Source organism: Cotesia glomerata, linkage group LG1, assembly GCF_020080835.1.
Source record: "Cotesia glomerata isolate CgM1 linkage group LG1, MPM_Cglom_v2.3, whole genome shotgun sequence".
Classification (NCBI taxonomy): Eukaryota; Metazoa; Arthropoda; class Insecta; order Hymenoptera; family Braconidae; genus Cotesia; species Cotesia glomerata.
The window spans coordinates 30,497,734-30,524,385 of record NC_058158.1 but is presented as its reverse complement, the minus strand read 5'-3'; the positions used below and the strand labels follow the sequence as shown (position 1 = coordinate 30,524,385).

At 31.4% G+C, this 26,652-nt stretch overlaps 1 protein-coding gene across 1 annotated transcript; it reads left to right on the top strand.

Annotated features, from left to right (window-relative positions):
* The first annotated feature begins 15,990 nt into the window (after positions 1-15,990).
* LOC123275008 (dynein axonemal intermediate chain 3-like) lies at positions 15,991-26,435 on the top strand. The gene is made up of 12 exons (XM_044742879.1): positions 15,991-16,063; positions 21,372-21,442; positions 21,508-21,990; positions 22,077-22,394; positions 22,447-22,698; positions 23,136-23,294; positions 23,375-23,709; positions 24,063-24,674; positions 24,840-25,167; positions 25,370-25,543; positions 25,672-26,136; positions 26,233-26,435. Exons 1-12 carry the CDS (start codon positions 15,991-15,993, stop codon positions 26,392-26,394), a joined length of 3,432 nt encoding a protein of 1,143 aa, XP_044598814.1. The 3' UTR covers positions 26,395-26,435.
* Positions 26,436-26,652: the final 217 nt, after the last annotated feature.

The window sequence follows — 26,652 nt, the reverse complement described above, 5'->3', positions numbered from 1 at the left end:
AATATTGTCACCTAAATTATCTGTCAACTGAGATTGAATTTAGGTCATACATTTATGGAGACTCTTTGAACATTTGATTATGATGGTTGATGATATTGATGTATAATATATATTGTATAAAAAGGGCGATAGTTGTTGGAATAATTAAAATTGCGTGGATGGAAAATTGTAGGTGTTTAAATTTTGGTATTTAGCGCTGAGTGTTGATAGGTAAAACATATTAAATGACCATAATATGTACGTATATTAACATTAATGATATTAATAATATAATTATGTATATATCGATGTGTATATATTTAAAAGGTAAAATAATGTGTATGCAGATAAATCGAGTGAGTTAATTAAGCAGGTTAATTATTTGAAAATATTGTACGTATAATACAGCGTAATTCAAATGAACGTGTTAATATGAGAAAAATAAAAATTTTAAATCTCAAAAAATTACGTTTCTTTTCCTTAAACTTTCCTAATTTTTTAATCGACCTTTAAGCTCGCTAGTAAGTGAAAAAAGATTGGCTGAATTATTTTTGATTGAAACTTAAAGAATTCGGCAATTTATAGGATGACCAACTTTCTGATATTACAGTGAATAAGTTTCTATAGTTATAAAAAAAAAATAAACTTTACTTAAGGAGGTATGGTGAAAAATCACTTTTCTTACAATATTCCTCAATTTTTGAATACGCGTACTTCTAAGTGTTCTCTATACGAATAAATTTTTTTTAATAGTCCTTGCGGTGTTAATTTTCGAAATATTAGAAATTAAAAATCGTACATTTAACATGTATTCCCTATCCTGACCGTAGTTAGAGCGAACATTTTATTGAATGACAACCATACTTTTCTGAGGATTTTTTTTAAAAACTGAGAATATTTCATTGAAGTTATAACAAATATTTTTTTTTTTTTTTAAACATAAACAAGCGGTATTAATTTTTTTATAAACAATGTTCAAAGTTTGTTATTTTTAATGATTTTCAAGCGTTCTCTTATAACCTAATAAGTGAGAGATAGTGACTTGGCAACGTTGCACTGCGCGGTAAGTTCAAAATACAGTACAAGCCCAACAGATTCAAATAACTATAAAAATTTAATGGACATAGGTTAAGCCCAAATTTACTGTATAGGGAAAATAAATATGTAAAATAATAAATAGTATTAATCAAGAATATAGCTACAATATTAATATATTAAATATTTATTTATTTAAAAGTACATTTTTCAATAAATATTTTATAAAGGCATTTATTTAAAATAAGTTATTTTTAACTTTAGAAGAACATTAATACTACTAATTATTTTATTCTTCTTTAGAAACTCTTTCTTTCTTAAAATTATTTTTTTTTGGTTTCTTAACTGAGTTTTTTGGTAATTTTTTTAAAAAGTATAAGATGTTCTTTATAATATCTTTCTTTTTTGTTATTCTTACTTTGTTATTTTCTTTTTCAGTAAACAATTGCACGATAGCTTCATCACCTCCTTGTTTAAATATTTGTTTAAAAGAATCAACTGAAATATCATTCATAGCTAATTTTTTACACATATTCAACGAAATAATATCTTTCAAATCTGTTAATACTTTTAAATTATATTTTGTTTTATTTGCATCAGAGAGTTCTTGCAAATAAACTTCACATTTTTTATAACAAGTGAAAAAATTATTTTTTAAATTTAATATTTCCACTGAATTCTGTAAAGTTAGAACGTCATAAGCTGCATCATGGAATGATTGTTGTTCATAATCTGAATTTTTTAAAAAATCTTGGCTGAGACTAATTTAAATTTACCAGGACCTTTTCTATCACTCAAGACCGATCGAAATATTGCTAAAGTAAAATCTGCCATTCTTTAGCCGCGAAGTCATTATTTATTATTTGCAGTCTCCAACTATACGTAACCTCAAAATTATTTCAAAACATTAAATTTTTCTACAACACATGTCTCAAGGGGCAAACGATTCTAAGCGAGAATGCAACGTAGCCAAGTCAAAAAAAAAGACGCAGTGGGATTATTTTTCTACTTCTGCGCATGTGAGAGGAGGCGCAAAAGTGTACTGCATCTCAACTACTTCATATTGTAGTTATAATACTTTACATTGGGGCATATGGGGGGAAATTTTTCCAAAAGTTGAGAACCGTTGTAGGGTAATACCTCCTTAAGAGCAAAAATCTTAAACCTAAAAAATCATTTTGAAGAATTAGATCACTTTGAACCGAAAAATTATTGGATTATTGAATATTTATTTATTATTGAATATTATTGAATAATCAAAATTCTTGGATCAAACAAAACTTACTTAAACCAAGAACTATTTTTTAATTATAAAACTTTTCTACTTGATTCAAGATAACTCTTCGTAATGTTCTTGGTTCAACATTTTTTCTCTTGAATCAAGTAAATTTTATTTTAGTGTACAAAATAGATTTTTCACACACATAAAATCCTTGGTCAGGAAATTAATTTTATTGAGTCAAGAAAATATTAAAAAAAAAAAACGAATTTTCTCTTGGCTAAACGTAAAGTTTTGAACCAAGAAAATGTCGTCTTGCTCAAAAACAAGTTAGTTTTTCCGAAAAAAATTTCTTGGTTCAAGTAAACCTAATTTTCTGTATAGAGACCATCCTTAAACTATAGCTGGAAGATAAAAAAAAACATTGACCAAAGGTTTTCGATAGAGTTTATCAATTTAAGGTCGAATTAAACCTACAATTTATTTTTATAGGTATTCACGATCGAATGATATAAAACAGTAAAAATTTTTCCTCTCCGTGGGTCGTTAAATTCATAACCAGTCACATCTTCTAGATCGCATCATATACAACGGTCTCTTAAAAGGTCATAGAGAAACATACTAGCCACTTGAAGGAGTAATATTAATAGTGCAAATAATAGCTGACTTTTACAACAAAACTCTCTGACTATCATTATCCAGGTCGTGTGTAGAGAGTGGCAGTGGCATCGAGACTGAGAAATGTACACTCCTACCCTCGCCATAGCGTTTAATTGTGCCCTGTGCTGTTTGCACACAGATATACACTCGAAACTTTAGCAAGTACATACATTACACAGAAAACACATGCGCATGGACGTACGTAGGTTTATATTTGTCGCTTGGAGTAGAGTAAGGCTTCGGGTCGTTTTGCACTACTAACACCGAGAGGGACAAAGAGAAGTACAGAGAGCAAGGCTTGCCGAGCCCGAAACTGAAACTTAAGACACTAGACATAAGACATCAGACACTGAACTCCATGAGCTTTAGTACCAAAGCTAATATTATGTGCAGCAGTGTAGGTTGACAGACGCGATACATATTGGATTGCACAAGTGCCGACACCTTGAAACTGCTATTGAAGCTGCGACGATTGTGTTGATTGGACTGGCCCAGAGAATGAAACTCTAAGCACTTGGGCGAAATGAATAGAATTGAACCGGCGAATACTACTTGAATCGAGTTAAGGGTGTATAGAGGTATGTATAGAGGTATACTGAGAAACTATTATGCGTACTTGTAGGTCGAAGGTAAAGCTTTTTGCAGAAAATACTCTGCTAATTCTATTCGTCTTTGACAGAATTACTGATTCAAGTATTTTGTATACGGAAAGAAATGTGTCACACGAATTTTATTCCTGTGTGCGTCCCTCCCTGCGCCTAGTTTTGGCAACAGATCCACACTCGTTGTGTCTCATAATTTTACTATTTTTGTATTAATTTTATTAATTTATATACTGCATATCATTTATTATTATTTATATTTCTCTAGTAAAAAGAATAACTGGTGTCCATCAAAAGCGTGCACTAACCCAGCCTGAGGAAAAGCTGCGAGTTGCTTGGGAGGCTAAGAGTTACCTCCCAAGTCATTTTTTGTTTATTTCGTATTTTTAGTCAATTGTTGGGCGACCTGGACAAGGATAAGTGACAACTGGCCCCTCCACCGTCGGTTGGAATTTATTTTTTTGTGACAAATGTATGGCGTTCATACTATTATTATACGGTATAGAGATGGATGCTAAGACAGGATCTTAACTATTTCCACTGAAAAAAAAAAAAATTAACTTGAATCAAGACGAAAAATTCTTGAACCAAATAAAATTGACTTAAACTAAAAAATTCTTAGTTTAAGAATTTTTCTACTTGAATCAAGACGAAAAAGCTCTTCAAAACTATTTTCTTGATTGAAGTTAATTTTTTTTCTGTATCTATATAGGATCGCAGCGAGCCCTATAATAATCAATATTGTAAGGGTGTAGCTACTATAAGCTATTGATAGATGAGATAAGCACATACATTTTATAAGGAAAATAAACCTTTATGTATAATCGAGAAAATAATGGTATAATATAAAATTGATGATTGAAGTGGAGTTAGTATAATATCGAGATTCTCGATACTAATCGAAAAAATAGACCCTGATTCCTTATTCGTTTAGAATTAGGGTGCGCGCGTACAGCACGCAATTTAAATTTCTACAAACCATTAAAATTAATTTTATATTAATAATCTAAGGTTCATATTGACATTGACTCGTATACTATATTCTCACAGTGGTCAAATCAGCTATGCATACAAATTTGTAATCAATAAAAATCTTGGATACCAAACAGTATGGTGTTCTCTACCGTATTTGCATAGCGATACCCGTAAAATATCTCTAACCGCATAGGAAAACGTTGTTAATTTATTGTACAATGATAAAAAATATTTTAATAAAATATTTCTGAAGTATAAAAAATTTAAGGAATGTTTCGAACGTTCATTAAATACAATTAAATGTATATATTTTTCCGATAAAATAAAAAAAATCTACATATTGCTTTTAGATTTTTAATGAATTCTATAAAGAACGATATACTCAACAGCTGACTTGAATATTAAAATATGATAGTAGGGGAGGGGGGGGGGGCAAAATGGGGTACTTAAGAAACCGTTATGATTTTAAGAACTTAAATATGCTGATTTTTCTCGTTTTCAGTCGTAATTGAAGGAAAATAATCAAATTTCAAGTTGCCGTACACTGATAGAAGGATTCCTTAACATTTAAGAAGATTTCTTTGTATTTAAGAAATCATTTCTTAAACATCATTTCTTAGTATTTAAAAAATATTTCTTTGTATTTAAGAAATATTTCTTAAATACTAAGAAATATATATATATTTTTTAAATACTACGAAATATTTCTTAAATATTAAGAAATATTTTTTAAATACTAAAAAATGATGTTTAAGAAATGATTTCTTAAATACAAAGAAATCTTCTTAAATACTAAGAAATCTTTCTATCAGTGTAGAAAAAAAATTTTTTTTTTTTGCGGGCAAAATGGGGTACCCCCTGAGAAAGTGAAAAAAAAATTTCATTATCCGAAAATGAAATGTCGTTAAAAAAATAACATTTTCTTATCGATAAGTCTACGAAAGAACCCAGAAAGATGAAGAAATCACCCAAAAAAAGAAACATTGTTATAGTTGACGCAATATACTCCTAACAAAAATTGAGGTAGCAAAAAAAATTTTTTAATTTTGTAGTAATTTTTGACGGGTTTTACTTGAGTAAAAATAATATCAAGATAAAAAAAAAGAGTTCCCTTGAGAAGATTCTAATTTTTGAATCTCCCGGTGAAAAATTTTTTAGACATAGTTCTCACGCAATTCCAGGCAATAGCACGAAAAAAAACATTCGTAATTTTTTTGCACTCTCTTTCTTGGTTTAGGGATTCAGGAAAATTTTTTCAAGTTGAATGATCTTGTAGGCCTGAAGATCTTACTTTTTAAATTAAATATCTCACAAGCCCACCAAATGATTTTGAAGAAATTGGCGGCCTCTGACACAGTTTTCTGAGCATCGATAGTTAAATTATGACATCAAAAATTATCCGAGAGTAAATTTCGAAGTTATTTGAAAAAGACATTCTTTTAGAATAGTTAGTTTACACAGAAAGAAAGGTTCACTTGAGCCAAGAAAATATTTTTCTTCCTAATTATTTCCTTGAGTGAAAAAAAAATTTTCTTTTTGACGCAAGAAATTTCACTTATTCCAACAAAATTAACTCTCTTGTTTTAAGAAATATGTATCTTGATCCAAGAAAATTTATTTAAGTCAAGAAAATCTTCTTGTTTTGAGAAAATTCAGCCTCTTGCTCCAAAAAATTAAATATAAAGATAGAAGTAAATTTTCATTAATATTTTTATTGATTAACATATAAAATGGGAAGATCAAATAATGTTGAATCATTTTTTTCATTCAATATGTATAATTGCACGCAAAATCAATATAAAATGGGTATCAAATATTCAAGAGAAAAATTTTCTCATGGTGAGAAAATTTTTTTCTCAGCTGAAGTAAGTGGCACTGCTTCCCTAAAGTATCTAAAAATCTTGATCAAATGTAAAAATTTATTGCATCAAGTATTTATGATAATTTGAGTTAAGAAAAAATTACTTCCACCAAGAATAGAATTTCAAGAAAAATTTTTATTTCGGGCAACACAACTTCAGTCTTCCTTCAGGCACCTGAAAATTTTCTTGAGCCAAGAATTTTGTTCACCAGTCAAGAAATTTTTCTTTCCGTGTAAGATTTTTCTTCGACACATTAGAGGTTTACACTCACATACACACACACACTGACAGATATCCTCGTAGGAATATTAAGAACTAGTTCCTAGGACCTTAAAAATGTGAAGATCAGATTAGAACTTGATTTTCGAAAACTGGCATGGAACCAATGACCCCGATTTTTTTTTTTTTTTAATCATTCATTTGTAAAGCGAGAACTTAAAAATTTAGAAAAAGTAATCGTAGATGTGAAAAAAAATTTATTACGATGCACAATGACGATAAAAATTACTGTAAGAAAAGTTAGAAAAAAAAAATTTTTTTTGTTTTTTTAATTAAAAAATTTTTTTTTCTTTTAAATTGTAGGAAATAACGTTAAAATATATTTTAGGAAGCTGAAAGAGCTTTTTGGAAAAAAAAAATTTTCTTACGAAATTTTGGGGGTACCCCATTTTGCCACCTAGGGGTAGGCCCCATGTTGCCCCCCCCTCCCTCCCCTATACAATAGATATAAATTAGGTGGCTAAAAGAAAAAATTTATTTCAATTTGTAAAATACGATTGTGAAAAATAACAAAATAAACGTTAATTTAATCATCTTTTAAAACATTTTTCAGTGGTATATTTTAAAGTATCATTTAAAATAAAATGAATAAAAAAAAAACTTAAAAATTTTTTCTTTTACTTGTCGTTATACTTTACGACACTAACTTTTCCCAAAATTGACGATTAAAATGAATTAATATATTCATCTCAAATTGCAAATTTAAGTTTGTTGATTTATTTATTTATTTAAAATAAAACAATTGAGAGAACACAAATGCATAAGTAATAAACCCCGAATAAAGAGCAAAGAGTACAAAGTAAAGAGTTAAACAAGCTAACACAACGCTCTGAGAAAGTTGTGTTGCTTCTCCCAGTAGTGCGGTTTTACAAACGCGAGTTGGCGTGCAGTAGGGGCCATTCGCTCGATTACAGCTCGAAACGAGAAAACGAACAGAACATAACTCAAGGAGAATCGCCAGTCACGTACTGAAGAATCATCCACAATCCACGTTCAACACCTTCCTCAGTTATCCTTATTTGCTCCACCCTTGCACGGAATTCGTTTGATGGCTCGCTATTCAACCGCAAGCTGTATCGCGTGAAAACAGACTGATAATGAAACAACACATGACAGTAATTTGATTGTAAAAGTTGTTGGTTGTTGGCCTGAACTTGTTACTTGTTACTTGTATGAGTAAAAATAAAATATGTTGATATTTTACTTTTATTTGAGATTTTTATAGATAATTTAATGTGTTTGAAAATGAACGAGGGACACACGTATCGCGACGCTCTGAATACAAGAGAGGATGCCACCTAATTGCATAAATAATTCAAAGCAACGCAAGCACACAACCAACTTTATGTCCTGTGTATATACATGTATAAATATAGATCGGGTTGATGTCACTGTATAGCAAAATAAACTTAACATTTTTATTCTCACAATCTATTGGGCACCTAATAAACGTTTACATGTTATGCTGTAAATTATTTTAATATTTTTCCCCTATTTACTTTCAACAACAAATAACGAGATAAAATCTTTTTTGTACAGATACGGTATCACGAAAAAATTGAATAATTTAAACATTGATTTTGTCACTTTGATAATAATAATAAATAAAATTATAACTGCAAATGAAATTATTCAATGAATATTAATTGCTAATAGTCCTTGATGTACAATTTAGTCAGATAATCGATTTAATTAATTACTGTACTAATAGTTAACTATAGTTGTGATTTTATAATTTAAAAAAAGAACTAGCTACAGAATATGTATTAATAAATATAAGCCCGAATATAGTCGTAACTTTTGTCGGAAAACCAATAGACTATAAATTTCAAAGTAAAAGTTTCTGAAAATACTTGCTGACGCAAATAGATTTGACTGTAAATTTTTAATAAGCTCGATCAATTGATATTAAATACTTAAATAACGGTTAATTGTTCAATTGATATACCATGGTTTAAAATAAAATAGAATTATCAGGTCTTTTAATAGAATAAAAAGTATGATAAAAAAAATTAGGTGATGCAAGAAAGAAGCGAGCGCCATCAATCACAATCCATCATACTTGAGCGAAATTAGAGCTATAAGGATACCGTCACTCATTATGGAAGCCGTGAGTCATGAATAATTTCACACGAGAGCCGAAAGACTCATACAGATATATATGTACAAGAAAATAGCGCGGGTGAATTTTTTGTTACTTAATTTTTACACTTTTATGTTCAGTTAAACATTGGGATCTTGTTACTTTTTGTGACGTAGCGTGTTACTTTAAAGATTAAAAAAATGAATTATAAAATAGTAACGAAATATAAATAGAGCCGAATAAAAAATTGAAGTTGTCATTTTTGTTGACGAGTTATATAGGGGTTAAAAAAATATTGCGAAAAAATTCCAGTGATGAAGTTAGTTATATCGAGGAGATAAAAATATATTCTCAATTACAATGTGTGTATTTTCAACTGTAAACTGTAAACTATTGTAATGAACTTTGTTGATCCGTCGTTATAAATGAAAATTCTACCATGCGACTCAGTTTGTTAACGTACCTATTTATTGACTTATTTCACTTACTTCACTACTGTGCTAGGTTATGAATTAAGTGATCGACATAAGTCTATAGTCAGCCGTTAAATTTTTCTCATTTATAGATTATTTAAAACTTTATTCGGTGAATAAATTTTTAGAGATTAATAGTTTACTCAAATTTTTTCCAATTATTAATCTATAGTAAATTAAAAAATTACTGAATTCTGCAAATAATTAATGCAAGTGTATAACCAAAATATTAAAAAAAATGTAATCTGTGAACTATTCTGAAACACGATTGAATTTTTAAAATTCTCAGAGACAGAATTATTTTTTACGTATGGTTTTCTATTATTAAAAGAATAAAATTGAATTTATGTCCATTGTTATTAATGAGATATGAAAATAAAACTAAGTTTAATCTTCGTTGCATTTTTTTTTATTAACTAACCTTTGAATTAAAAATCAGTAAAAAAGTTTTAATTAGCTCAGATATTTTTAGTAATCAATTATTGTATTAACTTGATAATCTTATATAAATTTAAGTATTATTGAGGTGACTTACCAACGTCAGAAAATTCAACAATTTTAGAGAAACCAAGTTGTTGGTCCTTTTTCAACCTAATCTTCAGAATGACCTGAAAACAAATAATTAAAATTTTTAGTTATTTATAAGAATAAATACTTCTGCAAGCACGGACATTTCCTCCTATTTCTAAACTTTGCAAATTAATAATTAAATATACGATGTGAAATTATTCATCACGCAAATATTTAGCTACTTAACTCATTCACCGCCTAAGTGCTGTAACTTTACACTGAAGCATATAACATTAAGTTACGCAGTACATTATAAATACAGTGTACATTGTAAAGCAAATGAGAACCCGCGGGAACTTTAAATATATTATGTTAAATGTTATTATTATTATTATAATTTTTGTTTTTTTTTATATAATAGAGACGAAATTTCGTCAAATCTTTGACTAATTTAAAATTAATTATTTGAACTGTTACTAACACGTTTGACGTTTAAACTAAAATAATGAACGACAGGAACAAGAACTTAAAAATTATTTATCAGGATTTATGACAATAACGTCCAGGTTGTAACTATATATAAATATAACTCGAGCGGATGTCTTGTTCACAGCAGCTCTAAGCTCGATAAAATCGAGGCTGAAGTGTAGAATATTGTGTCGTCGTCGTGAACCTGCGGTTTTGTCGCTGGTTATCTGATGATGCGACCAAAAACGTTGTGAGCGACGTAACCCAGGGTATGAGGTCGGGAAATGAGGTACGGAGTAGATGGAATGAAAATTTATATATGTGGTATGTCGTGTAAGAAGTTTTGGTAGAGAAGGATTGCCTGTGTTCTGCGGAGAAGCTGGTAGATTTATCGCACCCTCTAACGTTCAAATCCGCGAGGAAATTACGGTTAAGCTATCTATATCAGGGATGAAATTATTCCCTTTATCGAGGAGATAAAAAAGTAAACTTGGACTAAGATATTTGTCAGTCGAAATATCTTATTCGTGAATTATATTTATTTTATTTTATTTTAAATTCACTTGGAATAGACAATCACAATAAATGGTGCGGAAAATTCGTGAATAATTTAAAAATAAATAGGAGTTTTAGGATTCTGAGTGGTGATTTAAAGTAAAGAAAAATAAAATCTAAAGTTCAAAATGGATAAAAAAAAATGTACCGATGACAATAAATATGTATAGAGAGATAGAGGTGAGCAAAGGCAAGTCTGATGTACGTACAAGTGCACAAGCTAGGTTTTACGTGTATTTTTATATTTATATTTATATATTTATATAGGTATACTTATATATGTATTTGTATGTGCGTGTAAAGGTATTATACAGCGCAGTGAGTAGTGAGAGAAGTACTTTGGTGTGCCACTGTCGTCTCTCAGCAAAGATAAATAAGGCAACACCGCATACGTTTTACATCTATTACCCGCACAGTGAGCAGTACGGTGGTACTCTTTGTTGTGCAAAAGATGCCTCCCGGAAAAATAAAACCAAGAATAAGAAGAACGGGTGGAAAGGAGAACGATGAGAAACTGAGTAGATGGGTGAAGAGTGAAACGACGACGAAAGACACCAAATGCTGTACTGGAGAAGATGTCATGAAGTTGCAACGTCTACGCAAATTGAATACCAAATACTTAGTTTTTTTAAAAACTTTTGAAAAATGTTTCTGACCCAGAAGTGTGAATACCAAGTCGCTCCGAACCATTTAGATCATGACGAACACATTTATTATTTATTCGATGGCAAGATTTTATTTCACTCAAAAACTTGTTTTTATTTATTTTTATTTTTTTATGTGATATTACTTTTATTGCTGGGAAAGTCTCAATGATTTTTATGACTGATTAGTTGTGGAAATGTATAAAATCTAAAAATTAAGAATAAGCTTGAAATCGACATTTTTCATGGGAATTGAATCGATGTTTATTTCTTTTACACCGATTTTCTTCTTTTTTATTCAACTGTTAAACCTTCATTGAAGTTTTTCTCAATTAGTTGCAAATAGCGAGAAGTTTCAAAAATGGCCTGCAAAGCAATCGCTTTCCATTTTTTTTTTTTTTTATTTATCCGGAAATAATGAAAACTTATCTTAACTCTTCATAAAATTCTATCATAACGACTTTTATAAGCGTAATTAATTCAGTATGCAAAGACATACAAGTTAAATGGTACCGAAGCACATAAAAACGTTTAAAAGTTAAAAAGTTGCTTAACTGTCCGACAAAACAACAGAAGTTGAAAGAGTTGAGAAAACGCGAGGCTTCCTATCCCTATATACTTGGTCATCAGAAATGACTTAGTTTTGAAGCAAAAACGCGAGGGTTCGCGTAATATAGCGGCTTGACACGTGGAAAAGAGAGAGTGCGAACGATGAATGCGCAGAATGATGAAAAGGATAAAGTTAACAGACGTGGGATGAGTTAAGTGAAAATAAACTATCGTGTGATAAACGTAACCATTAAATGACATTTAATTTTACCAAGAATTTAACTTTGATGTCGATTGCCAAGTGCACTTTCAGTTTAAACAGACGGCGGGTCATTGTTGTTACTGAGCGTATGGCAAATTGAGTAAAAAGCTAATTGCACTTCTCTACCTCCCATATCCACACCAGATAATTTCTCGTATACTCACGAGCACATACGTGTGTATGTTTGTATTCACACACGGACAGTTCTAACCCTCGGCCAATAATTAATTCCGGTTTTTAGTGTCAGGAATCCGATCGAATCATCAGGTTTTGCTGTGTGACTCACTCGCTAATGTTGCTTTTCATTAGAGTACAAATTATCTTGGGTCGATTGTTTTTATGGAAACTCCTCTGGAAATCGCATTATTCTAAATTTAGATCATAATTAATTAGTTAGTTAACTAATTACTTGATGAAAAACTCTCTTTGATTATATGCCATCTAAAGTATGTCAAATGTTGTTAAAATTTTTACTTTGAAAATACCTGTGAACCGACACGATCAATTTGGAACGAATTTTGGCGTTAAAGCTCCTTAGTGTAAAATTTCCAATTAAATGTTTAACTACTTCTAAGCCACTTACTTTGGTGAATATTTTAAATTTAAACTTCAAAGTGGAGTTCTGATCTAAGGATAAGAATTATAATAAAATCAACGAGAACCTGTCCATAGAAAATTTAAATATCCATTAAAATAATAAAATAAAAATTTTGTATACTTTTATTGTTTCATCCTGCATTTGGATTTGAGTTTTAACAGATGATTATTGGTTTTAATTCTAAAGATAATAAGTAAATTTCTATCATATAAACATATATTTTTTAAGTGTCCGATTAATTGACTGGTTTTCACACATACACAGAAAAAAAAATTAGGAAAACAGTTGACCCTGAAGGCCATCCCTGCAACTTCCCGCTATTTCTATACCTGGGCGTGTAAAATTGCATTTACGACGTTTTTGAGCTCTTCGATTTCAAAAATATAATTTATATGTTGTTTTAAGCTCTCCGAGCTCAAAAAGATAACTTTTCTATGCTTTTGTGCTCTTCAAGCTCAAAAGTTTGATAGAAGGTTGATAAAACACTATTTTTTGAGTTTTCAAACCGCAATAACTTTTGAATGAATGAACCGATTTTCACGCGGTTGGCGGTATTCGACTCAGTTTTTAAGCCTTATAAAAAATTTCTAAGTTTATATTGATCAAACTAGAAATTTCGGAGTAATTCCGAAAAAATACTTTTTTTGGGTTTTCTTTCCTGCACGATATCTCTCGAACGAATTAACCGATTTTTACCGGATTAGCGGCGATCGACGTGGTTTTTCAAGGTTAAGAGCTGATTAGTTTTTGGAGTTGATCGATGAAGCTATTCAAAAGTTATGAGAGGTTTACATACTTACACACACACACACACACACACACACACACACACACACACACACACACACACACACACACACACACACACACACACACACACACACACATACAGACATAGTGACACCCTCACGGGGATAGTCAGGGAAGCTTTCTGTGACCCTCAAACGTCGAGATCTGATGAAAACTCGATTTTTGTAAAACGGGGTAAAACCAATAACTTCCCGATTTTTGATAATCTGAGATTTTCTTAGCGGGAAGTTAAAAATTTACGTGAATCAAGTAAATAATTTTGAAGAATTTCATCTTCTTGATTTGAGTAGAAAAATTCTTAAACTAAGAAATTTTTCTTCGTTTAAGTAAATTTTACTCAATTCGAGAAATTTTCTCTTGATCCAAGTTAATTTTTTTTTTAGTGTAGTAAAATTTTATAAATAGTGGTGTTAAGAACGTTGCAATACGAAGAGGAAATGAAATTGATTAATAGTCAAAAGCGGAATAAAATTTAAAATTTAATGTTAAGTTCATTTTTTATGAATGTAGTGAATTTTGATACACCGATAAATTGACTTTATTTTGGTACTAGTAATTTTAGCTTATATTGGTTATAATTTAAAATTCAGAAACCATGGTAGTCGATGAGAGTCAATTATTAATAGTTCAATAAAACAATCGAAACTTTTCTTAACATTTATATTTTTAATTGATACTTCATAAATTTCAGCTATTTTAAAATAAAGACTCGAGATTTGAAGATCGATCATTTTCAATTTTTTTTTCTGCTTTATTATTCTACAAGTCTTCAGCTATTTAAACTTTAAAAATCTTATAACAGAATTAGGTTGACAATTTTTTATAAAACTTTCCACGTCAATTAAGTCCTTCAGAATTGGAAGCTGGTAACATAAACTCTCGTTTAAATTTCGTTATATTGATTCAGTTAAGATAATAACTCATTGAATAAGAACGACAGTGCACAAAAAAGAGAATGAGTAAAAAAGGTTTAAAAAAAATTGAGTAATAGAGAAGACAATGAAAGCGGAGCTTAAGAAAGGTAGCATCAAGTTTCTAACGAGATGAGTAGTCTCGTATTTCTCGCAAAAGATGTGATAAATTAACGACAGGCGTATAATAAAAAGACTCTTCTACAGCTTCCGCTTTGCGTACTTTATCTAATAATGATTGATGAATAATAGGATTATAAAAATAAATTTACAATAAAAAGTAATGTACAGATAAAGCCATCAGTAAGGCAAAAGAAATTGGGAACGAATAAAAAATTTAACGATACAAATGATAAAATAAAAAACGTTACCAAGAAGAAACGTTATAAAAACAGAAATGTACAAGCCCAAACGATAGCCATGAGCGGACACGCAACCTAAAACCACTTATATCAATACAACCATCATTCTCAATTCGCTCTTTTATTTTCGATAAAGCTATATTCATGTTGAGTTGATACGCAAATATAAATTTACTTTATGTTCGCATTTATTTGAAGATTCAAATTAATTTTTTTTTTCTATTTTCAATGGCCATATTGTAAAATTTAATTGTTGAGTTACACAGACCAGATTGAATGAAACTATTGAAATTCCGTCCTATATCCTAACCAGTGAAAAAACTTTCCAATGTAGCATCACATGGGTACATAATAGTTTTTGATGTTTTAAAGTGTCTATATATGGCCTGATAAAAAAATTGGTCATATTAGGCGATATATATGTTTTCTTCATCCATAATTTTTTGAATTAGGAACACTTCAAAATCAAGGTTGCAGAGATTCAACTGTCAACGAATTTTACAGATAGAGATAGATAGACCAAAAGTCAAATAAAATTTAACAATGAAAAGCTAAAATAAAAATAAAAAAAAACAAACTCTATTTATAACAAACCGCTTGGACTGCAGATATCAATTCTGAATTTGCAAGATTAAAACTTTTTATTGGACATTAAATACCAAAATAATCTAAAAATCCATAAAGCTATTTCCATATAAAATATTTTTTATCATCGGCCATAAAAATAAAAGAAATAAATTTAAAAAACAGGAGGTCAACAAAGAACAATAAAATATATCAAGTAAATGGGTGACTTGGGGTGTAAAATATGTCACTAAATAATTTGAAAGTTTAATGAGAAGCAGTAGATAACTTTCTATTGGCCGGTTTATAAAACAAAAACTCGTTGGAGGTTGAGCGAATAATTAAATCGGGCAGAATATGCGTGACTGTGCACTATCGACACGGCGTTGATCAGTCGCTGAGGGCGATCCAGAAATCGCAGAGGGGCTGTCGAGTAGAAGCTAGGGCGTAGGGCGTTGAGTGTCCACGAACATGCGTGACACCTACACACCATATCGCATCATCTCTCTCTTTCATTAATAGCAGCAGCAGCTAAAGCAGCAAGAGTATATACGCAGCGATTGAATGGCATCAGCAGCAACATAACAGTGATGGTAGCAGCAGTAGGACCTGGACGGAAATTGCTCGACCGAGAAGGGTTTGCGGCTGATCCACAGCATCGCGGTAACCCGCTCGCGTTTCTGTTGCTAGCCCTCGGCCTCTCTTGGATAATTGAAAATTAACCAAGCGTCCGTCTATCCATCTGCTAGCCACCCTCTAATCACAGTGACATCTCTCTATGTTTCTATATGGTATACAGTGATATCCTGGCGCCCTTTAACCTGCTAGATACTCTGCTCCCGCTTGTTACTTCTATCTCACCAGTAGGCCCTCGGCACACTCGTTAACTCAATCCTCGACACAGCCGGACACTAATAAGTAATCGGTCCTGGCGCGGCGTTCACTTCTATAGCACAAACCACGTGCAAACAAGTGCCTTGTTGTCTAGTCTCTATTTTCGAAGGCACTTCTATATCTCTATGCGACACAACGCAATAGGGCCTCTATGATTTGTCAACGTCCGCGTGGCTTCATGCCAACTTTGTTACTCGAGAAATATGTTTCATATTGTATTAAATACCCTTTTTTATTTTTTACTTTTTTCATCTTTGTTATTGAAGTTTAATATTGAAGATCCAAGCACTGAAGTTTTTTTGTGACCAAAGTTGTGAAATTTTTAATAAAAGAAATAATACATTAACTCAGTGAATTTAATTTTCTAATGGAAATATTTTCCATTAACAATTGAATACACTGAGTGATGAGTTAATGTATTATTTTTTCGTCAAAAATATTATTAATAGAAATACTAATGCAGTAGAAAATTAAATTTATATTTAATCTATTAATTGAAAACTTACTTCATCTCTTTGTGAAAAATCATAATTCCCCATCACGGAATGTTTTTAGGTCAGATTATGCATTAGAAAATTAATTGCGTTTTTTTAAATATTGGTTGCGACAAATCATTGAATATTTATTGTATAAAATTTATTAGTCAAGTCACTAAAAATTTTTTAAAATCAGTTTCTTAGTCAATATATTTTTCTTGATAATTTTAAATACTTTCACTTTTATCGTAAGCTTAGTTAACAATAAAAAAAAAATAATAATGAATATTACGTACAGAAAGGTTTATGTCTACCCTTAATTTTTTTTACTATTTTTACGTCTTATTATTTTCAAGAAACCACAAAAATTACATTGTTCGGATCAGTAGGGAAATTTCATTAAAAGTTATTATTAACATAATATTTTGTCTACTTTACCACAAAAAAAAAAAAAAAAATATATGAAAAAGTTAAATGAACAGAAAAATATGACATCAAGTTCAGTCATCTTTTTTCGTCTTTAATCAACGACAACAATAGATCATGACCGTATAAAAATACACGGCATCTCTTGGTCATCTCCTCGCTTGAATCCATCATACCCTATCCCAGACCGGAGAGTAGTGTGTACAGTAGCCGTTTCGTGGATAAACGAATCATATAGGACAAACCCCGTCATTGATTGACACGCTGACATGGATAAACGACATCAGATAGACGGCCCGAAAGTGCAATAAAAAATAAAAAAAAATGTTACTGTCGAAAATGAAAATAAAAACAAAAATTATAAAATCACTCACGCAGAAAGCCAAACAATTTATATTCTCTATATTATATATAAATATAGTGTGCCTATTATATGTATTCCTGGTTTACCGAGAACGACGTATATTGAGAATAAAAAATACATGCGGATGTGGAAGTTTGTGTGATAGAAAAAAACGTTATATATCCCGCACATTCGCTGTGAAAAAGTAGCCGTACAAAAGAGAATACGAGCTACTTGGAGTGGTTGCAGCACCGGCTTCCAAATCCTGGACCACTACATTTCTTTAGCTCCCTTTTTTTACTTTATCTCGGTCTCTCTCTTCGGCATTCAGTGTTTTAGCGTGTTATTTACCGTCGAAGCGAGATTTATCTGGCTTCTGGCGGCGTCACACCAGCCGCACCCCGTTCTCGCAGACTCGATCCGCCCTATCCTACTGCCACTGCAGAGAGTGCTCCAACCATCCAACCTCTATATCCCGGTTGATCCAATATTTTTCCTGCTGCGATCCTCTGCTACTCCTATTCTCCCTCTATTTTTGTTATCACTGATCCTTTCAGAACATTCTCTGTTCTATTGTTTTTTGTGTTGTTCGACTGAAATTATTCAATAGACGGATACTTTATTACTGTAGACACGACCTTTTGTTATGAAGGAAAATTGAAAGCTCCAAGTTACGACAATGAAGAAAAAAACTAATAAAGAAATTTGTTTTTCATCTTAAAATGGAAAAATAGCTGTAATATGTCAACCCGTTAAAAAAATTTTTGATGGGCTCACTTTTCAAATTAGGCCATAAAAGAATAAAAAATAAACTTTCATTGTAATTTTTTACGTAATTTAGAGAAAATAATGCGTCGATTAACATTTCATTTTAGGCAAAAATTTGGGAAACCCAAAAGAAGACAAGTCATAATGCTAATTTAATTTTTTGTGAAAAAAAAAAAACAAATTCTTGGTTCAAGAACACACTCAATCTATTGGTTGTTTGAATTTTCACGCTAAATAAATTTATACATTTATTATGTGTATGTGCGAGAAAAAAAAATTAATGAAATAATCATAAATAAAAACATTAGTGTAAAATTTGTATTTAAATACACAATTTCTCTTAGACAAGAGTAGAGTATTTGATTAAATATTTATTTTATTTGATTAATTGTTCTTAAAAAAAAAATAATACATACGATTTTTATTGATTAAGAAGAAAAATCTTAATGAGTAAACTTATTAGAATCAAGTATGGAAGACATGATTCACCTCAGAACTTAACTCTTTTGTAAGGAGACGATTCAATGATCATGCAACACTAATTTTGATCAAAAAATTACCTATGAACATTTAAGACCATAGCAGTCAATTTTTTCACGGAAAATCATCCAACGAAATCCTAATGCCATCAATGTAATAAATCAAAGACTATAAAATAAATTATAACAAGTCTTCATAACGCAAAGAATCATTTTCTCGAGCACGTTAATCTACCAGTAAAAAAAACAAATCCCTGGAGATATTTTTGTACAATAGTAACGTAACAAAGTTGCTATCTCCGAGGAGTTAAAGTTCTTGCAGGACCGAGTACAACACATGCAATAGCAACAGCAACAGCAGCAGTTGCCGCGTAGTACCAGAATTAGTTACTATACGGGATACAGTATGATGCCCGAGCGCATCGTCAACGTAGATGTGTCCCTCAGAGGTCGAATGCCAATCCCACTCATGTCTCCGGAGGTTTTATACCTCCCTCCAGTATATCGTTCTCTAGAGTACTTTCCTGTTTGGATTACGATAACCAAAAGTGCTTTTTTTCTATCTCTTAACCCATCTATCACTATACAACTTTATATACGGTGTAAATGTGGAATACCATCAGAAATATATAAAAAATAAATTATCTTAAATGCATCAACAGGTATACATCGCTTTTATTATTATGACAGCCATTTCTGGAATATATACCCGCGAAAAATAAAAATCTGCATGAGCATACAATAGTTGCTGTATACCATATATCATACAATGTGCAACAAGCCTCTGTGCTGGTACCGGGACTGTTACTAGAGCAGCTTTCTTGGAAATTTTATTCTTACTTTGTAGATCTAGACCACAGCATCTTAATCCGTTGTGTTCCTTTAGAAGCTCTGAGGTATACATACAAAAACTTACTTTACCGTTTCCACTTGTTTTCTTATTTGCGTCCGTATTCCTTTGACTACATCTTTTATTTATTTAAACTTTAAAAAAGTAAAAATAATACTTTCATGGTTCACAGATGAAAAATAACATTGTAATATAATGAAACGTTATTATACTATCTACGAGACACCTTTGGTTGAAGAAAGTCATCTGCATCTTTCAAATTATGAATCATATTCTTTACAAGCATTGTTTTTCATTGTTATACTTCTTTTATGATTTTTTTTATAAAAGATTTTTTTTATCATAGTGATCTAGAATTTCTTCAACATGATTCTTATTTTCAGTTTGAAAAAGAATTAAATTTTCATAGCCATAAAAAAAAAATTAGTTTTTTAATGAAAATTTTATTTGAAAAAAATATTAAAAGGTTAAAAGTTTATTAAGTCGTGATAAGAATAAAGTAAAACCATTTCTACCCGACGGTTGAATAAAATAATACAAATAAAAATAATTTTAGTGAAAGGAAGTGTTGCACCCCAGTTGTTTCGAAATTTTAAAATTAAATTATATTTTAAAATAAGCATCAATTTCTTTAGAAGTAGAATAAGAAAAAAAAATAAATTACATATTGTAAAATTATTTTTATTTCACAGTGGTTATTCTATTTAAACTTTATTTCAATGGTAAGTGAATAGACAGAAGCTTTGTTCTCACAAAATTGTCAATTTCGCCTCGAATTAATACATCTTTTGTTATATTTTCATTTTATCTATCATATTTAATTCTCTGCTGTATCTATTAAATTTAATTTAAATAAATTTACTTGAAACAAATTTAATTTATGTACTTTAATAACGAATGAAAACAAAGGTAAATTAAAATTTCATTAATCACCTTAATGCCGTCATATTTATCATATTTATACAAAACAAACGAGGTGATTGTTTGTAAACTGTAACGACGATTGAGTGGTTAAATTGAAAAAGTATCAAGTAAAAAATAATGGATTTCGCTCATAAATTCAATATAAACTTTCATTAATTTATTTTCATTTTTATTTGTTTCATTGATTCATTTAAACGACTCAATAAATTTTTTGAAGCAAAATGAATATAGGTGTAAATAATTTACTGCATAAACATAAAACAAATGAAACAAGTGTCACTTTAGTTTTCAATCAAATATCGTTATTATTATTTTTTCATTTAAACTCAACGCATTTATCAATTTTCCAATAATATTGACACGCTATTCGTACGAGAAATTTATTGCGTCGTTCGTTACCGATAATCTTTAATTTTTCTATTAACACTTTTTATTTTCAATTGTTGTTGTTTTTATTTAAATTTTATTTTCCAACATACTTCATATACATTAATACACATTTACATGTATGAAAATAAATCTACTGCTATAAAGAGCTTGAAATAACCAAGTATCATACAAATTCGCTCACATCGCATTGAATCGAGTGTGCAGCTATGAAAAGGTCGACAAAAATTTCAAGTGAGTAATAACGTTTTTACTCACTACGTTTGATGACTCTTTCATCAACATTTTATTCACTTTTGCACGTAAACAGACAATTTAATGTTCATGTATGAGATATAAAATGTCTGAAAACTGTGTTTAACTATTTCATTAATTTATTAAATAATTTTTTCAAGATATTAATAATTTTTTTTTTTTACGGCAGATATTGATGTAAAATTTAATTCCGTTGAAGAACATTTCGAGGACTTTGAAGATGATTCAAACAGAAGAGAAGTAAGAATTTAAATAATGATAAATTCATTTAAATTTATTAAACTTGTTTTTGCATTTAAATTAAGGGTGATAAAGCAGGAATGGTGGAAATAAAATTGTCGCGGTTAACCCAGAAAATAATCGGTTGTGAAATTGGGGTAAATGTGTCAGCTGAATATCCATGGAAGTTTGTTAAAAAAGAAATTATTGAAGACAATCTTGATCTACATCATGAGAACAGTGAGTTTTTTCCAATACGTCATAAAATATTCGAGTATCCGGATGATAATATTTTCATTGGTTATGCATCGAGTAATAAAACCGCTGACGATAGCGATAATCTTGGAACTAATGATGATAATGATAGTGACAGTGGAATATTTTTTATGTGTCTCTCGGAGTCAAGTCGAGATCTAGTCACACGTAAAATCAAAGCCAGAAGAATGAGAATTTATAATCTCATGAAAAAATCTTTCTACAAAGCAGCTGGTCGTTGGAAAACTTTAGGTAGTGACGCGGAAATTGATGAATCAGTAGTCAAAAACTCTCGACCTCTTTATGAAATAGAAGTGAATATAAAAATAATATTTTTCTATTCTTTATTCTTTAAAAAAAATAATTAATGAACGTGACGAAAATTTATTTAATATTAAAGATAAAAAAGCGAAAACGTGCGGACACTTTGATTAAATTGGTAAGCCGCAACGCTGAAGACCAGAGAGACGGTTACGTTGAGCTAGTGAGTACCAGGCAAAGCTTCAACAACGTCTCTCGAAGACTTGTTTCACGAGGTAACCAAGCTAATCCACCGACTAGTGACAACGAGGTACAGACGACAACCAAGACTCCTGTAGACTCGTGGTTTCAGTACTCCTATGACTACACGCCGATCAATACCACAGATTTTAATAAAGATCTGGAACAAGCTGCTCGGAAATTTCTTGACCGTTACAGAGAATTTACCTGCGAGCAAGTAAACCCTTTTATCTTCAAGCCCTCCCCATTGACATTATTAATCTCTACAGGTATTTTGGAATGCCTCTTGGGATCTGCACGCAGACGATTGCAAGAATTTAGTGGAGGATGAAAGAGATACCCGAGTTCCAGTACCGCTGGCTTTTACCGAGTATCAAAGTTACTGTGATGTTAAACTGACCGGAAACAAAGTTATCAGTGAACTTTGTTGGCATCCATTGATAAGTAACATCGCAGTAGCAGCTTATGCGACTTATTCTAAGAGTCAAAGCACTGTGGGACCAAAATATTACCAGGATAATGTATTTTTAATTATAACTTTAACTCTAATTTAAATTTCAAATTGATCGGCTTGTAGCGTATAAATTTTAAGTTAAAATGTTTTGAATAATTAAAAAATTAGTAGTTTAAAAAACTAAAAAAAAGGCTTAGTAGAAAACTGAATTAAAAGAAAAAAATAATTTTTAATATATATGAAAAAGCATCCCACCCTTTTTTTTACAATAAAAACAACTTTTTTGTTAATCACTCTATTTTTATTTAAAAATTTTTTTATTTTAATTTACTGTTGAAATGTATTTTAGTTTTTTAAATTATAATTTATTTGAATTTTATATGTGGATAATCCTGATCAGATTATTAGACATTGAAAAATTCCGTTACATAAATAAATACTCACAGGTCAAACTACTAGAATCTATTAAAAAATTATCTAACTTTGTTAATTTTTCTCTTTAAGATCTTACGAGCTTGTCACGAGAATAACGAAATTCTCTTGTGGTCTTTGGATGACTGTCTTGTGCCAAAGTTTATCCTCAAGTGTCCTCGTGAAGTGACCGCTGTTAGCATTAGACCACTTGATGGAAATGTCATCATTGGAGGATGCTCCAATGGCCAGGTTTATTTACCTAAGTTGAATTGACGCTTTAAATAGTATAGATGAAAGTTACCAAGTTGTTTACATTTGTTTTATCTTAGGTAGCAGTTTGGTCAATTTCGGAGCAAATTGAATGCATAAAACTAAAGAAATTAAGTGATGACGATGCACAAACTAAGTGCAGTACATCGATGAAGAATCTGATGAACTGGATGAAAGAGACCACAAGTTCGAGGATGATTTATCCTACGGCAATGTCCTCGATTAGAAACGGGCAGAACGGAGCTATAACTCAGATAATCTGGCTGGCGAGTTACAGTAAGCTCAACGAGAATGGAAAGTTACTCGAGTTGGAGGAAAACTCGGACGTTGAGGAACTCGGTTGGCAGTTTGTGACATCCAGTGAAGACGGCACAGTCGCCTTCTGGGATCTGAGGTCGGCAATTCCATTTCCTCATATCCCCCAATTGATTCTTCCCTCTAAATCCCGCAATCGCTTTTTTTGTTTCTTATCTCACATTGATTTCTTCTTTTTTGCCTTACAACTTCTAGTTTCTCTCTTATTTTTTTTTTATTATTTTTTTTCTCGTTATATTATTCTTTTTTTATTCATTTTTTTCAACTTGCCCCCATAAAATTTTATCTCAAACTGTAGTCAGTGGGTCGCTCGTATTACCTTTCTATTCATCTTTGAAGTGCAATTCTCAAGTATAATTGAGGTGTGATTTTAAAAAGGAAGCCACCTCATATATTATATATATATATATATTTCTATTTCCGTCATTGTAGAGTGCGCGAAGATATTGAGTCCCACCTAGGCATTGTGCCCAAGCCAAAAAGTACAGAAATAAAAATAAAAAAACATCAGCAAGTACTTGGACGATCGATATCATCTCTGAAAGTACACGACGGTCTATTGAGTCCTACATACATACTATCTGTTGAAAAAAGTATATCAAACTCAGAGTCCTGCAATACCGTTGTCATCACCACAATGACCTTCTACAGTCCTCAAATCCAACGAGTTGAAGTTGAGCCATTTCCGGTCGACTTGCATCATCACGACACTACCGATCCTGTTGGAACTCCAAGATATTACAAATCTGTAATAGAAAAACCGACAGGAATATCACAAATGCTTCGAATAATTCTCGTGGGTACTCTCGATGGCGATGTAGGCCGAATCACGTGGGATGGTTTTGATTTTGAAACTGGACTAACAGTGAATCGCGAATCGGCCCGGTGGATCTGGCGAAACGAAGGCATTCACGATGGACCTGTCACCCATTCGATAAGATCTTGCTATCTTGATAATGTCATATTAACTGTAGGTGGAAAAAGCTTCGCCATTTGGCGTGAGGATTTTGATGAACCCATTTTCTTCAGAAGATCCTCGATAAGGTACACAAATAAAATCACTTACTCCTTATCCACTTTTTCTTATATTTAATTCTTTCCTTCCATTTATTTTTTTTTTCTCGTTCAAGTGTCTTCTCTAAAGTATTTTATAAGTGTACTCGTGCAGATATAACTGATTAGATAAAATAGTTTGGATTTGAAATATAGATACACCGCGTGTTCATGGTATACTTGCCGTCCGACAGTCTTTATGCTGGCACGTGCTGACGGCACCATTGAATTCTGGGACTTAATGGTCAAAAGCAACGAAGCTTGCTTCACACAAAGTCTCTCGGGTCAGATCATAACGGGAATTTACCCACACGAGTTTGCTACAACGCTTAAAGCTGACGGTACTGTTGCTACTGGGCAGTGTGTTGCTTTTTGTGATGTTAATGGCATGATGCGGGTCTTCACAGTGCCACCAGAGTTTTCAGTCTTCGAGGAGGGTAACGTCCACTGGATGAGGGCATTTGTGGACTGTGAGGTCAACAGAGTAAGTTACATTCAGTATTCACAGAGAATGCCGGAGACTACACATTGAGTATTTTTCCTTTACAAGAAAACACATACCTTTACTCAAATGGTAGACGGTAGACTTGTGTGTACTCTCTGCTACCGCAGTACTCCTCTTTCAACAGTATACTACGAATTCTCAAGTTAAATTCCTCTTGTTTATACACTCTTGAATATTGCAGATAGAATTAACAAGACAATGGACAAAGTCTTGGATGGACAATACTGACAACAACAAGAGTATCGAAAAAACTACTAGCCATTCTCAAGAAGTTCGAAAAAAAGTTATTAAAACTGTGGACAAAACCGAACCCGGTCGAGTGACTAAAATCGATAAGACAATAAAATCTAAACCGGTATGCTCTCGGAACAAAGTTATCTATTTGAATTCATTCTATTTTTTTTTTTTTTTTTTTTTTGAAACTTTTAGCTTTATTTTCAGGCTCTAGCTTCTGTATTGTAAACTGTTTTAATTATCCAACAGGAACGTACAAGACAATTTATTAAGGAAGCACAAAACAATTGGAAGACAATGGAATTGAAACGTATGCAACGAGTAATTTTGGCAAAGAAGGGGCTCCGTGCCGAGGAACTCGAGAGACGTCGGGAACCAGTATTAAAGCTACGGCAGGAAGGATTGAAAAAAGAAGAAAAAATTCGTGATATGATGCAGCAGAGAGACCGGATATTCGAGGACACAGTGGCCTTCCTTTTTCCGGAACGGAACTACGACTACGGCTATGGCTATGGCTACGCCAACGTGACCACTATAAAGACGGAGAAACTTGATAACAAGGATAGTAAGGGTGTCAGGAAAACTACTACTACTACTGCTGCTGCTACCACTAACACTACCACTACTGGTGATATTACTGCTGGAACTACAACTACAATAACGTCTTGTACGAAAACCTCCTTTATTCATTCCTCAAAGACCAATTCGACTTTGGTAAGTTTGTGATGATGATGGTAAAGCACTTTCGGTTCTCTCAACCAGATATATATGTGTGTGCAGAACTTTACATTGTTCACATTGCTATTTTAGGTAACGCCAGACAATCTTCAACAGATTATACATAACTTCCAACAAGTTTCTGTGGATTTGGAAATTATGCGGCGAAATCATGCAAGGATGTCTGTTGATTCTTTTGATTGGCAGCAGACCTTGATTGAGGCACAGAAACGTGCTAAAGATGATCGAAAATGACGTCAAAGAGGAGATAAAAAAGATATAAAAAGACAGAGATAAAAATCTCTATTGTCTATTAGAGGATAACAAAGAAGTGATAATTGCGAGGTACTTTTAATGAAATAAATTTAATTTACCCTATAAAGTGACAATCAACTATAACGTCGGTCTTTTGATCATAACTAATTCGGTGGATCGGTAAATTAAAGTGTAACATTAATTTTTTGTACTGAGAAAAAGAAGAAAAAGAACAAAAGAGAATGAATCGATTTGATG